This window comes from Neovison vison, chromosome 2, assembly GCF_020171115.1.
Source record: "Neovison vison isolate M4711 chromosome 2, ASM_NN_V1, whole genome shotgun sequence".
NCBI classification, from domain to species: Eukaryota; Metazoa; Chordata; class Mammalia; order Carnivora; family Mustelidae; genus Neogale; species Neogale vison.
In genome coordinates this window covers 207,264,261-207,281,575 of record NC_058092.1, presented here as the reverse complement: position 1 = coordinate 207,281,575, position 17,315 = coordinate 207,264,261, and the positions used below count along the sequence as shown (strand labels likewise).

The following is a 17,315-nucleotide window of genomic DNA, read 5'->3' as shown; positions in this document are numbered from 1 at the left end:
TATTTGACAGAGACACAGTGAGAGAGGAAACACAAGAAAGAGGAGTGGGAAAGGGAGGAGAGGCAAGCTTCCCATAGAGCAGGGAGCCCAACACGGGGCTCCATCCCAGAACTCTAGGATCATGACCTGAGCCTAAGGTAGATACTTAACAACTGAGCCATCCAGGAACCCCTATATTTCTATGAAAATGCTGAAGTTCAGGATTTTCTTTTGTTATTTTCTTCAGTCATGGAGCATGTGGGAATTGTTTTTAAATTAATTTATTTATTTTTGTTTTTGAGGGAGAGAAAGAGCCCACAAGCAGGGGAAGCAGCTGGCAGAGGGAGAGAAAGAAGCAGGCTTCCAGCTGAGCAGGGAGCCCCATGCAGGGCTGGATTGCAGGATCCTGGGATCATGACCTGAGCCAAAGGACTCAATGGACTGAGCCACCCAGGTGCCCCCAGCATATGGGAATTTAAGTCCGATTTGTGGGCTGGATGAGGCAATAGGAAGTCAGTGACACTGAGCCAGGGTGATGGCTCAGATGAAAGCAGTGAACATTTCTCTATGCATGTGTATATGGATATATATGTGGATATCTCTCTTTTACCTCCTTTTTTCCCCATCAGTTTATTTTTTATTTCGTTTTTTGACTAGGTCACATATATACATGGTTCAGAATTTGAAAGGTATAAAAAGGAATTTAGTGAAAAGTCTCCTTCCTACTCTTCAGCCCCCAAATTCTTTTCCCGTAAGGTAACCAATGTTACCAGTTCCTTGTGTATCCTCTTGCAATATTCTGTTTACCCTCTTTTTATGTCAATGAATACATACTATGCTGTACTACTACCTCAATCTTACTTTTCCACTAATAATCTTGAAGATTACTCCACATTCATACATGGAAATCTCCCTCGCTCTTCCTTAATTTATTTTTATTGTACTATATTTCATTTTATGTATGTACTCTTAGGGCCAAGGGTAGGTAGGCCACCCCTAAATGTGCCACTTTGGCATACTGAATATTTTAAATAGAAGTTACTGAAGAGACAGCCTATGCAAGGACACTTAGACCCTCCTCTGTCCCCCTGAAAGCAGGAAAGAAATCTCCCATGTGAAAGGTACCCTCCCTATACAAAGAAATAGAGATATCTTTATCACCAGAACTGGAAATTTAGAGCCAGGAAGGCTGTATAGATAACCCTTGTTACTTTTTACTAATTTACTAACCCAGCCCAAATACTCTTTAGAATTCCTTACTATCTGAAGCTCCCAAGGTTATCTTTGTCTTGTCATTCCTCATAGATTTATTATCTCTTTGCCTAAAAAGTATAAAAACTGTCTGGTCATTCCTTTAGGACTCAATTTCATCGCTGGGCCTCTGTGCACATGTAATGAAACTTTCTGGTTTTCTTTTCTTCCATTAATCTGTCTTATGTAAATTTAATTATTAGTCCAACTAGAAGAACCTTGGACAGAGGAAAATTTCAGTATCATTACTTATTTAGTCATTTAAGCAATTAATGGTACCATTACTTATTTAACATTAGACTAGCTCTATTTTTTTTTTTGCTATTAGAAGTAATGCTTCAATGAATAAACATGTACATTTTATTTTGCAATAAGCAAGTATATTTATAAGATAAATTCCTGAAATGGAATTTCTGGGTGGAAAAGCATATTCATTTGTAAAATGATAGATGTTGGCAAGTTGACCTTCACAGAAGTTGTACCAATGCACATACTTACTTGCCAAGTATCAAAGTCTTCTGACTTTTCTAAAATGCACATACAAAGGAACTAAAACACATATGTAGGAAGTACAGAGGCAGCTTGATAATGACCCTGTGAACATAGACCAGATGGATTTCTTGTTCCTTTGCCCTCTGTTGGGTAGATAATCTGGATTGCTTATATACATTTAGAGTTGATTAACTCACGATTCTAAAATGGAACATCACATTAAAGATGTTTCCAATTTGCAAACTGTTTTTGAGCTGCATTTCAAACTGTGAGAACCTCATGAAAAAGTTGGTAGATTTGATGGTGGGCTCAATCATTGTTTTCTGTTGGTTTTTTTTTTTTAAGGTTTCAAATTTGATAACACTATATATTAAATCTGCAACTTGGGAACTTTTCAGTTTTGTATTCCTTTACTCTCTTAAACATTATTGAGAACTCCAAAGAACTTCTGTTACGTGTGTTATATATAGAGAGATATTTAAAGGCAAAACTGAAAAAAAATTTATTAAAATGATTCCATAATGTTAACATAAATAATATTCTTTTGAAAAATAACTATTTAAAAATCAGTGAAAAGAATAGCATTATTTTTTATTATTACAAATCTGGCTTAATAGATGATAGCTGGCATGTGCCTCGTGCAACCCAGTGGCACATTTCCTGTGGACTGAACTTCTTCTTTTTTTTTTTTTTAAAGATTTTATTTATTTATTTGTCAGAGAGAGAGGGAGAGAGAGCGAGCACAGGCAGACAGAGTGGCAGGCAGAGGCAGAGGGAGAAGCAGGCTCCCCGCCGAGCAAGGAGCCCGATGTGGGACTCGATCCCAGGACGCCAGGATCATGACCTGAGCCAAAGGCAGCTGCTTAACCAACTGAGCCACCCAGCTGTCCCTGGACTGAACTTCTATGATGCAACATTGCATGCCCTGCCTTGACACGAGATATGTCTTCCCCTTACCCTCCTTCTATAAAGTCCCACCCCAATTTCTAGGGGATCATGGGCAGTGTGAAGTTTCACAGGCTCTCTGTGAATTGGTTTTCCAAGTCCAACTTCAAACCTAGTGTTCTAATAGTCTAAAACTTGGATGGGTCTTTGTGAATCACAGAGTCCCTGTTAGGGCATCTTGCAGAATTCCAAGTGAATACGGTAGCTGTATTAGATTTCATAGAAGGGGCCAAAGGGACCATAGAATGGTGTTTTTAGGGTGGTGCTCAGGCTTCATGTGCCCAACCTACACCCTAAGAATCACATTCTTATGCCCAATGCTGACCATAGCTCCATACACCTACATTAGAGACTGACATGTTACCTAAAGACTTCTGGCTTTCATCACTAGATTACCCTCAAGAGACTAATTGTGCTTACTGAGTGAACAGATAAGGGGCTAGAAGAGCCATACTGAGTGTAGAGAATAGCGTGTGGGAAACACATAGAAAATCAGGCACCTTACCCAGCCAGAGCCAAGTGTAATACAGAGGATCAGAGTTAAAGCCAGAACTGGAAAGGTGGCAACACCTATGCATAAGATAAAGACTGGTTACCCTTGGCCACCTATGTGGGCAGATTAGCCAGGAAATTGAGAACTGTCCAATAGTGGAATTATGTGCTGGTTGGAGAGAGTCAAATGAGGTTTGAAATCCATTAGACTGTTCCTGGATTTCCTGGTGAAACTGCTCAGGAGTAAGGATCCTGAACTGGGCATCATTTTGAAGAGGAGAGAGAATGTTCAACTCTACAGTATTAACTACGGTTTGATATATAGTGTTTTTATCTTCCTTTTTGGTCTACAAGTCCTCTATGGCACTCCTTTCTAGCATGGTTTGGGCAAGTAATATTCTATTTAACAAATGAGGACAGGCTGAGGTACACTGTGATTGATTCAGCTGGAAAGTTATAAAACCACACTCAGATCTTCAGCCTATTCCAGTGCTTTATCTACTCAGTCAGAGTGGGCAAGTATGGGTGGGAGAAGCTGGAGGCAGAGGAAGAAACAGAAGCTCAAACTGAGCCTTTGGAGGTCAAGAAGGTTTAGAGGACAAAGAAAAGGTGGCACAGGAAGCAGGGGAGACCCAGGAAGGAATCTCTTGGCAAATGTGGGCCAGTGGGGAGATTGATAAGAGTATTGATTTGTGATGGGACATGGGAAATGAGGTTGGAAAAGTGGGAATGGGGCCAAGTAATTTGGATAAGATGTGGTATGTGATACAGAAACATTGTGGTTCTCTGAAAACCAAAGTAACAATGAAAATGGCTTTGGGGGACGCCTGGGTGGCTCAGTGGATTAAAGCCTCTGCCTTTAGCTCAGGTCATGATCCCAGAGTCCTGGGATCAAGTCTTGCATTGGGCTCTCTGCTGAGCAGAGAGCCTGCTTCCCTTCCTCTCTCTCTGCCTACTTGTGATCTCTGTCTGTCAAATAAATAAATAAAATCTTTAAAAAAAGAAAAGAAGAGAAAAGAAAAGAAAACGGCTTTAGGAAGGTCAGTCTGGCAGTGAGGCAAGGATCTGAGTGGATGAGAGTCAAGCAGTGGGTAACCCATTAGGAGACTGTTGTAATTCAACTGTGAGGTGCTCAATCTTAGACTAAGCTGGTGGCAGTGGAAATGGCAAGGAAAGAATGAATCCACAAGTAATAAGAAGACAGACACTCCAGGACTTAGTGACATATTAGCTATGAAAAGAAAAGTACAGGTTCAAAGCTGCTCTAAGCTCTGGGAGTCTAGAACAATGTAGGCCTCTTTGGAATAGAAGGTTAGGGTCTTTATTTTAGAGAAATTAGATTTGATGTCACAGTATCAGAGGAACAAAAATACTGATAGATTGATGGGATGCCTGGATGGCTCAGATGGTTAAGCCCTTTTGTCTCAGGTCATGATTCCAGGATTGAGTCCCACATCAGACTCCCTGCTCAGTGGGGAGCTTTCATCTCCCTCTGCCTGCCGTTCCTCCTGCTTTGTGCTCTCTCCCTGAGAAATAAATAAAATCTTTAAAAAAAAAAAATTGAAACTTGAGATTATATCACAGGTGAATGACTAGGGATCATATCCTTTACAAAATGAATTTTGAAGCACATGGATGAAAAAGGAAGTAAGTTAGATTAGCGAGCACATTTGTTATAATCATAGAAACCAACCTATAGCCTTCTTTCATATTAACTTTATTAGTATTTATAATAAAAACAATTTTTGAAAATATTTTCAAGATATAGAAACTACAATCTTTGCAAAATATACACACTCATAAATTGTTACAATACACATCCTTGTATATACTTTGGACATTATAAAAGTGTTTAAGAATGACACTCTGTAAAAGTTTAGAGAAGAAACATTTTCTCCAACCTTGGTCATATATTGTGACATTCAAGTACTTAAACCACACACTGTTGAAATAAACAGGCCCAAAGGGATTTAACTCTCCAAGTCCCATAGGTTCTTTCATTGTGCAAGGTAAAGAACCAGGAGAGGGTTCCCTGAGTTAATTTACCTTAGGTAACTTAAGCAGTGGTTTACTTTCCACACGTTATCATGGAAATGAGGGAAAGGAGAAGGCCATGGAAACCCATCTTGGACAGATCCCCTCCCCAGCATCTCTATCTGTGCAGTGTGGCTCCTACAAGAGGATCTTTGAGCTCTAAAATGCTCTGATTCTTGCAAAATGATGCTTCTGCAACTCTAAACTCCAAAAACTGTGGTTTAGGCTAAAGTTATAATGATAGTGTGACTCCTGTAAGTAGACTTCATTTAGGATTTGTCAGGTGGGAAGCGTTTGGGAAGATCAGCAAGCTAAAAATTTCCTCTTGGAACTACTGGAAAAGATCCTTTCTTACCAAGGCATAAACCTCAGAAGCCAAGTTCTTTCTTTCTTTGGAAGAATTATGATGAAAGGGAGAGAAAGAGCCTTTAATCGTTTAAATCTTTAGGCTTAAGATAATAACAGATGCTAGGTTGGACAGTAAGAGTTGGAAACCATTATAGCTTCACCAATAAAGAGTTGATTGTGATAAAAGAATCATTTGCGTCTACTCTCTACTCCCCAATTAACCTCCCAAGTGCTCCTAAATAATGCATTCTCTCTTTAACTGCAGAGTATTGGCCTGATGAAATTCCAGATAAAAAATGTCATTTGAATTCATGAAATTAGTATCATGATACAGCACTAACATTTTATACTGATATACTAGAATTTAACAGTGATTTTTTTTTTCTGTTCAAGAAACTATAAAAGTCAATCAACCATGGATTCATATCTTTACATTTAACAAGTAACATGAAGCATTATTACATGTAATTCTATAAGGAAAAAGGACTACAAAAATAAATTTAATAGGATCACTGTATTTTAAAAAGTTGTCTTAAAAAAATATATGCCACAATCTTCTAAATATTTGGTGTAGAGAGGGTAAGGGAGGTATCTATTAGGGTGAACCATAAGAAACCATTGTTTTTGTAAGTTAAAAAGGTAAAATTTCAGCAATTTCATATGGCTCAACCTAATAAAATCCTGAGAAAATCTTATTTGGCATCGCACTATAAATTCAAAGAGAATTTATAGAAAATCACATTTCTAGTGAGGGGAAAATACTTCAGCATGGAAATGTGCACACTGGCTATGCCAAGATTCCTCTCTTGTGGTTTAAAGACCTGAAATCTTAGAAAGTTAAGAAAAACGTAGTGCAGTTTCAAAAAATCAGAGGACAACTTAAAATTATAGAATGATAGCTACAGTCGTGAATGCCACTGAAACAGAAAACTTCTAGCCAAACCTGGTGATTAAAAACTTTTTTTTTTAAGTTTACATATAAAAATTCTGGCATCAAAATAAAAAGGCACTCATATGGGTTAAAAGAATGATAATCATTTATAAAAGCCTTGAAAATAAGGCCAATTCATTTGTATTATTAACACCATTAAGTAGGCACCTATTCCAGGTTTCAGCTTTGGCCTCCAAAATGGAATTAGGGTTCAGATGAATTTCCAACATAATACCAATTATAGCAGCATTATAATCAGTAAGTTTCTTAGCATCTACACTGCTCAAAGGGCCTCTAAAATTTCCTACCCACATATATCCCATCAGTACCAAAAATACACTTTCAAAAATTACATATATTTATACCAGTCATAGGACTTTTTTTTTTTTTTTTGTCCTCTTACCAATGCCACCCCAACAGCAAAAAAAAAAAAACAAACACCGAAACCAAAACCAAAACAATTGAGAAAAAAAAATTGCTACCACACTGACTGGCTAAATTCTTAGCTAATTAAAGACATACCATATTCAAAAATGGTACTTTAATTACGAAATTTATTAAGTATGACCAGTGAAGGAAAGGCGGACTTTCCAGCTGTGTGCACGCGAGGCGTGTCTGCCCGGGGACCGTGCGCGTGGCAGCAAAGCCTCATTTGGAACCCTGGCACCACTTCCGCACCGCCGCGCCGGTGCTGCTGGCTATGACGCACAGGGCCCCGCCCACCGTCCACCACGTGGGCACATCGTTAAAGAAAATAATCTGGAAGATGAAAGCGAAGACCACGTCCATAGTCTTCATTATTGCCACTGGCCCTGCTTTTTCTATTTGGATGGCTTTCGTGAGAAACACCTGACCCCCCAAACCAAACAGGCCGATGAGGATGAGAAACAGCCTGTCCAAGCCGCAGTACGGCAGACTCCATTCCCCGATGATGAAGAGGATGATGATGCTCTCCAGGAGCCCGAGGATGACGTAATACCAGATGCTCAGGAAGTAGTCCACGGACTTCCCCATCTTTCTGAGGATGACCAGGGTCAGGGCGCCGAACACAGCGTGCGCCACCGCTGCAATCGTGCCCTTGAGGTGAAGGGAGTAGCTCTCGCCCCCGCCCGCGGCGCTGGCACCAAACAGAAACGGGGGCCTCACGATAAGGATCACGCCGGTGATGGTGAAGATGGTGAAGAGGGCATCCCAAGGGCTGTATTTCTCCTTGAGAAATATGCAAGCAAAGATAGACGTGAACACAGGCGAGCTAAACGTGATGACAGTGGCGTCGGCGAGAGATGTTGCCTGGAAAGCGTAGTACAGTAGGATCATGGCCGTAGAACCTAGGACTCCTCTGAGCAAGAGGAAAATTCGTTGACCTTTGGGGCCTATAAACCCAGTTCTGTAAATTCAAATGGAGGAACGCACATTAAACCAACTTAGTATGTTTTTAATATTGCACTTCTTGATTAAATGTAATTATTGAATGCCTAACTGTCCAAAAAATAAGGAACTGGTAAATTATAATAATGCCCACAAATGAATAATATACACCTTTAAAAAATGATTTCTAAGTATAGCTCAAGACATGAAAAGTGTTCACAGTAGAAGCAAAAATAGCAGAAGAGAACTCCATAAATTGTATAATTATAATTCAGCAAATATAATTTTTCCTATGTTTACACAGGCTTGCAAAAAAAAAACAAAAAGGAAAATGTACTGAAATGTTCATAGTGGGTAAACATTAATAGATGGACTCACAGGTAATTTTTCTTCTTTATTTTCCCTCAATTTTCTACAGTAATAATAAGTGATGTTTATAATAAACACAATTTCAAGATTGAGCTGTTTCTACATAAGAAAACTTGGTGCTGACTGGTATGCATTGCCAATCTTACGAGTTTTTCTATAAATGCTAAGGTAATGCTAAAATGTATTTTAGCCTTGGAATGTGAGACAACTTTTGACTGTTCTCTGCAGGAAGAGTTAAAATATACTGAAAAAGAACATACAGCCATTTGGATAAGTATAATAACGGCCACTCAATTTTTTTTTAATTAAATATTTACCAAGCAGTGTGCTGGGTACATGTCAGGCTAGTGCAGCTTGCTGACCTGGAGCCAGCACTGATCATCTATGTGAAGTCTAGCCCTGTAGGCCTGACATGAGGACTGCCGGGTCTCTGGAGTTAGAAAGGGTGGGTCATCTTTGACTCATACTTTGAAAACACTTGGAATACCATATACATCTTCCATGATAATGAAACATAAAATGGGTCAAAACAGACTGTGCTAAGGATTTTAAAAACTCTTCTAATGCCTTCCCCTGACAATTATTTTATTAAGGGGAAGATAACTGTGTTAGCATCAGTGGTCTGTTATCACCCTTAGAAATTTCTGAAGTCTTACCATCATTTCCTAAAATACCGAGACTTGTCCACACTTCCACAGGAATTTCTGACAGTATTAATTAGTAAGTTTTCACCTTTTTCACCAAATCCTCAGGATACAGGGTGAAACTATTCCAAATGCATCTGTACTGTGTTACAGATACAAGGAGACTTTGGTGGCACCTGACTGAAGCATTTAGTTTAGGGTTTAAGCATTTTTGCCCAAAGAGAGAAAGAGCCAGACTGCCACCAGGGACCCAACTGGTCTCTTCTCTAAGGGTTCTAAGTACACGGGGGTGTGTAGAGATTATAATAGGTGTGAGAGAGGCATAATTGAACCTGGGAAAGGGTGGGGATCATGATCACTCCCCACCCTTTCCCAGGTTCCCTTCCACATAGAAGGGAAAGAGGTCCTAGTGGGGAGTGATCAGAAAGGGTGGGGAATACTACATGTGTTACATTCAACACAAAACACTCTGATCTATAATAAATTTTATTGGGCCCTTGCAGCCAAGGTGCCAGATAGAAGACAAAGAGTATAATTCCATCCATTTCACAGATGAGGACACTAAACATGAAACTATTTAAAAGGCCTTGCTGAAGATTACCTTTTCTCTTTCCCACATTATTAAGGTAACCTTCTATTTGCCTGGATAACAGAGCAGCCCATTCTACTTAAAGAAATCTTGGTATTAGGAGACACCACTGCTTCTTCTCATTTACTTTTTTCTTCTAAACACTAGTTATGCCAAGGGAAAGAAGGGAGGGTGGTACAAGATGGAGGGAACTATACAAGGAATGCTTTGTTCTCAAAATGGGGAGTGGAGAATAACTGAATCTCTTTCCCCTCTTTTGCTGGGCATGTGGTTTGTGCTTATGAGAGCATCTTCTGTGGGTGGGTCCTTGTGACTTTTTAGTAATCAGAGCCAAAGGATGTAAGAACTGGTAAATCTATGGGAGGGATAAAGCAGATGCTAGAGAATAAATAATTTAAGCAGGTCAAAAGATTTACAAACATTTGTTAATACCTTCTACTTTGCAGATAAGAAATACTTACTTTCTGTATATTAAGCAAGGGATAATGACTAGCATTTGGAACACACATCGGAATGCACTAATTTCTACAGCATGGACGTCTTGCACTTTTTTAACAAATAAAGAGGCCACTGAGAAAAGGAAGGCGGACAATAATGTATAAAACAAGCCAAGTCCAGGACAGGGTGCTTTCTTCTTGGCTTCTGAAAAAGATTAAGTTCTGGTTAGTCCTTGCTTCCAAATATATGATATATTATTTTCAGTTAGGAATTGAGAAAAATGGTACAGTGTTAATGGCTAACAGGCTAAGAATGCTATCTCCTAAGCATTTCCATTCTCTGGATCTGAACCATTTCTCTACCAGGAATGAAGAATCATTGAGCAAATCAACAATTTAAACCCATAATTTTTAAAGCAGCTTTACCCTATAAAATGGATTTCCTTTGGCTCACTGAAGAATCACCCCTCACTTATAAGTCAAAAAGAAGTAAAAATACTTGCCAAGAAGGTGAGAGAAATCTTTAAGAAATGCTTGTCAAGATGGCTGGAGTAAAAGGCTTCCAAGTGATAATTTTTATGATCTCACTGGTGAACCGGGCTTTATGAAGAAAGTATTCTTTTTTGGACAACAGTTTATAGCTATGTCATATGGCTCCTTGTTGATTATCTTACTTCCCCAACAAGTCTGTGTACTCTTTCAGGCTGGGACCTCACTGTTTTGTTTATGCCTGGCTCATGGAAGACCCTGATTAAATATTTGCTGAATGAAAGAATACAAGAGAAGTTATAGAAAGATGCCAAGTCTAACACCACTGGCGACAGCATAATCTGGGAAATCTCTCCATTCTGTTATTTTGAACCGTTAATCAAATCTTTTACTTTTCATGGTTTACGACTGATCTGTTTACAGCATAAACTCTTCGAGGGCAGGGGGCTATGGTATCTACTCCTCTGACCTCAAAGTGCTTTAAAACAAAATTTTTTAAAAATCAGAACTGTCGTTGAGCACCAACTTTTTGGCTAGATCGGAACCAGGAAGCTTCTGCTACTTCTGCTTTCTCTAGAGCATCACATATTCAATCCATTAAAGACAGTGTGTATGAGCATTAAACTTTTGTTTTGCCACTTTCTCTATCTGAGTTACCTAAGACAAGAATAAAACCTGTTTTGAATCTCATACCCACTCCCAACCCCATCATTCAGAAGGGAGCTAAAGGGGACAGGATAAGCAGAGAGCTCCCTAAAAGACAGGTGACACATTAAGGAATATATTAATATTTCTTTTCTCTTTTGAAATGAATACAGAAACAAGGAGAGAGTAAGAAGGAAACACTACTGGCCCTCATCAGTTAAGAGCATAGCAAAATGCAAGAGTGTATGGTTTTGGCAGTTGCAGTTTATAGTAAAACTAGGATCATCATTCCAGTCTAGGAATTCACAATATGTTACTCAGCTACAGAACAATATTGCATAATAACTTTTTTTTTAAATGCCCTTCTCTGATAAATGCAAATACCAGGTAATACATTTCAACTATCTCATAGCCATGAGATACCTTTGCCCACGAGTGACAAACACTTCGTGAATGGGGACCAAAGTATGACGATGCACAATCTTTCCAGGAGCTTCCATAGCCTGACATGTGCAATAAAAGATGCCAGTGTGGTCAGAGGCCTCGCCCTCTTCTGGTTCCAGGTGCACGGTCAAAATTATTTGGAGCTAGTGGTCGTCACATCAAGGGTGATATGTTTTAAGTTCCCGAATCCTCCACTTTCTGTTCACTGCCTATGTGCTCAGATACCACGGAAACAAACTGTACATACTCACTTAGCCCATGAGAAGGAAACTTTAGAAGACTTCCAAGTTAAGCACCACAAAATACATGTCTTGGCTGTGGTCGGTCTGAGAGTTCAGCTTCTGAAACTTCAGAGTTCAGGTCCAAATAAAATAGTTTTTCTTAAAAGAAACCCAACTCATACATAGAAACTACACCCTCAGAACAGGAAGATCAAGGACAGAAAACATCTCCCTGGTCTATATTTCCAAGGACCTTCTCCAACCTAAACTTTCAAATTTTTCTCCAGGAATATTTTAACTTAACATGATACTTAAACTCTTTTAAAATTTAATTTTACACCTCTGGTTCTGATTATCTTGTCTCTTGAAACACAGCCACTCACATATTTTCTTGCCTATAAACACTTAAGGCCCATAATTGCTGACTCGGAGAGGGCAGTTGTTATAAGGCCTGGCTGAACTTGATTATTTGTTATGTGGGGGAGGCCTGGTTCTACTCAGGCAGACCTGTGTCTTACTGAATAATAATTTCCATTTTGCCAGTGGAGATGGACAAGAGAGCAGCATAATCCAAAGAGGCATTTGCTTATGTAATGTGCTTCTATGATCATATTCCACTACAAGCATAGCTAAAAATTTGGCAACTCTAAATAATTCAAATTAAGTAAGGGGTCACAGTGCAATTCCCTGAGTTAGGAGAAAACTGAAAAGTTGCTCCGTTTCTCTATTCTTTGCTTTAAACTGGTGGTTCACAACCCCGGCTGGGAATAAAAACCGACTGAGTAACTCTTTAAACTTCAATTCCCGAGTCCTACCCCAGACCCACTGGTGCAGGCAGGCTCTCTGCAACTGTAGAAAGCTCCACCAGCTTGAGAACCAGTGCTACGTACAGACGACTCCTCCCAGGGGCATATGAGGCACAAGAGCGAAGACAACTTCTCCTTGCTTCAGTCCAAAATCCACACTGTCCCTCAAGAAAATAAACAGATGTCTTAGGATAGCTGTATGCTGTCTGTGAAGGTTATCCCAGAATGTGGAAAACTGTTAACAGTTTCAATCTGAACTTGAAAATGAGCTTTCTTGAGACACCCATGATCAAGCTGTTAAAATGATAACTGTTGCAAAGATCAATGACAACATTTCTCCGGCAATCCTGTTTTCGGAATATTATCTGGTTATCTTACAATAAGTACTACTAAATCTTACTGTTAGCAATTTTCTTTGCAGTTAAAATACTCCACAAGATTTCTAAGTGCAGTAGCTTACGTAGCTTTATCATTTTGCCACGTGCTGCCTGAGTGTACAGTATTTCTTTGGCTCACAACAGCGGAAACATTTAAGAGTTCAGAAGGACTGACTCAGCATTCCACCAAAATGACATTCAGCCATAATAACTGATAAGGTGAGAAATACACCTCTTCATGGGCTGCACATCTGGTCAACACAGCTCCACAGCTAGCAGGAACCCCTGCTCTGTAGCTACCAGCCCATGCATAAATAATCAGAAGTCTGATCTTTCGTTAGCATTTAGGACAAACATGGAGCAAGAGTCATCTGGAGCTCCTCTCTCTAAAATGTGGGAAGTTCATAAGACAGAAAGGGGGACCTGGGGCTGGGTAAGAGGCACAGAAATCCAGGGTCACCCTTGGTGGAGGCCACTGAGGGGATGAGATGGTGCAGACTGTAACTTTGTCTTGAAAGGCGATCTACCTTTTTCTTATTCTTCAAGGAAGATGTTCAAGGTGGGTAAAGGAATATGCTTAAAGTAGCACTGTGGTCAGCACAAAGGGCCTTGACCTGGGTCTCTGGCATGCTGAGATCCTCAACCTTGGTGCTACACAGACCTATGCCATGTCTCACCCACACATGCCAGATCTAAGGGAAAACAAGGCAACCCCCGCTCTGAGGCCCTCATCTTCCTAGGCTTCACTTTCCTCATTTGTGGAAGAAAGAGGCTGAACAAGATCAAAGTGTTTTTACAGGATACTGGGCTCTGGAAGACAGGTCTGTGAACCTCCTAACAATGTTAATGTAAGATTGTGCCTCTGCCTTGTTTAGGATTAATTGCCAAGAAAGTCCTTCTGTATTTGTTTCAGGTCTATGATATAATGATTCAAATTTAGAAAAATAGGGAAAAATCACAAAATATTTACTATATTAATAAGGGAATGCTGGTTTAGTTCAATATGAGCTATTATAAATATATTATAAAAATTTACAAGAACAAATAAGTCCTCCCAACCCCAAAAGAACCAGTGGTTCCTCTCAGTCAACTTGGCCTTTCCAAGATTCTGAGATTCTGAGGCATTTTCTACACTCTATGCTTCCTTTTTTTTTTTTTTTTTTAAATTTTTTAATTAAGTAGACTCCATGTCCAGCATGGAGCTCAACTGAAGACTTGAACTCAGAACCCTGACATCAAGACCTCAGCCAAGATCAAGAGTCCCCCGCTTAACGGACTGAGCCACCCACGTGCCCCACACTCTGCTTTTCAACTTCCTCTTGAAGGAACACCGCTTACCACCGTCATCAGTGTTCATAGTTTAGCTCCTTACCAACCTCAGCCGGCTGCGGGATGGCCTCTTACTGACCCCCCAACCTTCAACCTCCGGCAGGGCGCACCAAACTGCAATCTGACTCCGCTGTCCTGCCCGCAACACTTTAATTATAGGAACAGTTTCAGAATCCCAAAAGGGTTCCAAACAGAATCAGAAACTTTCTCCGGTCTTCGCGCCAACGGGGACGAAATTCTGCTTTGCAGACCTCCAGGTGAGGGCTCGAGGGTTTTCACCAGCTCTGAGCAGGGTAGGGATGTGGGTAGCGATCCTCACTGAGCCCCCGGCCCGCAGCTGTGCGGGGACCCCCGCCCGCAGGCGCCTGCACCCCTACCCCTACCCCAAGGGGCAAGACCCGCGCCCGGGTCCGCACCCCACACTCACCCTGCGGAGCACACAAGCCGCACGGCGAGGAGCCGAACAGCCAGCACCTCCCGGTACCGGGCGTCCCCGCTGCCTCGGCCGCCGCGGGCTCCTCGATCGCGCCCTGCGGCGCGTCGTCCGTCAGCCGCAGCCCGGGCTCTGGCACCTCGGCTGCCCCGGAGCTGTCCAGGGGCCGCATCGCGCGGCCGGCGCTCTCCCTCGCGCCACGGCGACTAGCGCCGGGAGCAGCGGCTCCGCTGCCCGGCTCTTCCGGCCGGCGGCTGGGCGGGGCGCATGCGCGCGCGGCCCTCCGCCCCCTGCCGGGGACCGCGCTTGTCCTCCGCTGCCCTCTTACCTTCAGCTCCTGGAGACTCCTGCGCAGGAGGAGGCCGGCCACCACCCTGGTCTGAGGCTGGTGTCCACAGCTGGTCCAAGGGCGTGCTCCGCTCTGCTGCGGTCCGGCTAGACTGGCCAGCGGCTTGGAGTCATCCTTCCCCAGGCACAGCAGACCCCTTTCTGTCTGCAAAGAGAGGGAGGGACGCCTGTGGGTTCTGTGGCCTTCTTTTGGGGTAGGCCTTTGGGAGGTTAGGAGAGTGTGCTTTTATTTAATGGTGTGGCGCCGCATTCAGCACTTCTGGAATGCCTTGGAGACCTTGCCAAATACTGAGCCTTTGTCTCTTTGCCATTTAACCAAGAAAGGTAGAATTTTTCTGGTTTTAGGTGAAACAACAACAACAAAAAGAATTAGCACATAACCATAGGGAAAATATATCTGTAAGACTGGGGCAGAACCCATTCATATGTTCTTTGTAACAGTAGGCATCCATTATTGGTCTTTTTTTGTTGTTTCTTTCTTCCTTTTGGTTATTAACTGAGACATCTAATTTGGTTAGATGTAAGATTCCAGTAATCTGACATAATTGCGCCCAGTAAAGTTAAAAATATATATATATATATGTCATTTGGCTCCAGAATGCCTGGGATTCAATAATATGCTCTTTATGTGTAGGTAATTCTTCTTTCATCTCTGCTTGCTTTAAAGGTGAAAGGACAGTGTCTGGGCAGGGATGAACTTGCCTAAACTGTTCTAGGTCCAAGTGCAAGCAGATTACCAACTGCCTTTACTCAGATATTTGTACAAAGTGATCAACGGCTGAAAAATACTGCAGTCAGGGATCCTGGGTTCTGCCTCTGATTCTGTCCCTGAGTATGTGACCTAAGATAGTCACCACCTACTACTTGAGGTCTTGGTTATTTGAGATAGAATATTTCACTCCGTATTTTGCAGAGTTGTGTAAATCAAGTCCAGTGATGGGGGCAAAAGCAGCGTCACCTGAAAAGCACTTTACCAGAAAATCAAGTTGTGTTTTTAAGTAAGGTGAACATATAATTTATCCTCCAAACTGCCCCCCCCTTTTAGAGTAAAAGAAGGAGCTTTCAAAAATTAGGCAGGGCAATAGACATAAACCAGGTTTGTTGTAGGCAAGTTGGTACAAATGGCTACCTGAATTCTAACTTTGTTAACACATACGTTGCGTGTCTTAAAAAGAATTTAAGACTGCTTATAAAAATATATGAAACTGATTTTGTTTTTGGTGGTGGTGGCGGTATTTTGGTGGGGAAGTTGTAGGGAAGAGTGGTGAGGGTGATAGATCATGATTATGAAGCAAGAACCAAAAAAGTCAGTGATTTTGAAGCAGAAACCAAACATCTAGAAATCAAGTGCAGTTTCACAACTGCATTACTTGTAAGACTTAGATGTGCAGAGTGTTTGAAGAGTCCCTGTAATATTGTGATTTACAGGAAGTATATATTTATTTGGTAATTCCCATATTTCCTTTGCTCTTCATCCAAGGTTCTGGGCTCACAGCTCTCAAACCCTTGGAATTTCCTGAGCAGTAAGAGCAATGGGAGCGACTATTGTCTTAATACTTGGTCTCTTGTCCTTAGTTCCTAAAATAGCTTCAGAGCCGTAAAGGTGTAAAGGCATCTTGCTATTCATAACAAACCTTCTACCAAAACTGGGTTTATGTTAATGAGGTGATTTTCTGAAAACACCTAAGGATGATGGCTCTTGCCGAGGAACCATCCAGTGATTAGAGGGTTGGCACTGGCAGTACCACCTGACACCTGTGGGGAGGGGGAAGGGCCAGGGATTGAGTTCAGTCAGCAATGGACCAGTCATTACACCACTGGAAGGAGCCATATGACAGATGACAAAAACCTGATGGGGTGACAGGCACGGGTGGGGGTGGTTAATCAGATTAAAATAGACCTCCAGGTGCACCTGGGTGGCTCAGTCAGTTAAGCAGTTAAGAGGCTACCTTTTTTTTTTTTTTTTTTTTAAAGATTTTATTTATTTGTTTGACAGAGATCACAAGTAGGCAGAGAGGCAGGCAGAGAGAGAGGAAGGGAAGTAGGCTCCCTGCTGAGCAGAGGGCCTGTTGTGGGACTCTATCCCAGCACCCTGGGATCATGACCCGAGCTGAAGGCAGAGGCTTTAACCCACTGAGCCACCCAGGCGCCCTTCAGGTAGCCTCTTAACTCAGGTCTTAGAATCCCCAGGTTGAGCCCCACCTGTCCAGCTCCTTGCTCAGCAGGGAGACTGCTTCTCCCTCTGCCTGCTACTCCCCCTGCATGCGCTCTCTCTGTGTCAAATAAATAAATAAAATCTTTTTAAAAATTAAATAAAACAGCCCTCCAACAAGCCCATAAAAAC

General features: G+C 41.5%; 1 protein-coding gene across 2 annotated transcripts; it reads right to left on the bottom strand.

The window, feature by feature from the left end:
- Nucleotides 1-4,855: 4,855 nt before the first annotated feature.
- On the bottom strand, nt 4,856-14,806 carry SLC35G1 (solute carrier family 35 member G1). 2 transcript variants are annotated; one of them, XM_044240129.1, is made up of 3 exons: nt 14,618-14,806; nt 9,904-10,084; nt 4,856-7,859 (listed from the first exon to the last, which is right to left on the bottom strand). In XM_044240129.1, the coding sequence occupies exons 1-3, from the start codon at nt 14,793-14,795 to the stop codon at nt 7,121-7,123; spliced, it is 1,098 nt and encodes a 365-aa protein (XP_044096064.1). In that variant the 5' UTR covers nt 14,796-14,806; the 3' UTR covers nt 4,856-7,120. The 2 variants fall into 2 exon arrangements, with proteins under 2 accessions (XP_044096064.1, XP_044096065.1); XM_044240130.1 differs by having other exon boundaries at nt 9,904-10,081.
- Between the last annotated feature and the right edge of the window lie 2,509 nt (nt 14,807-17,315).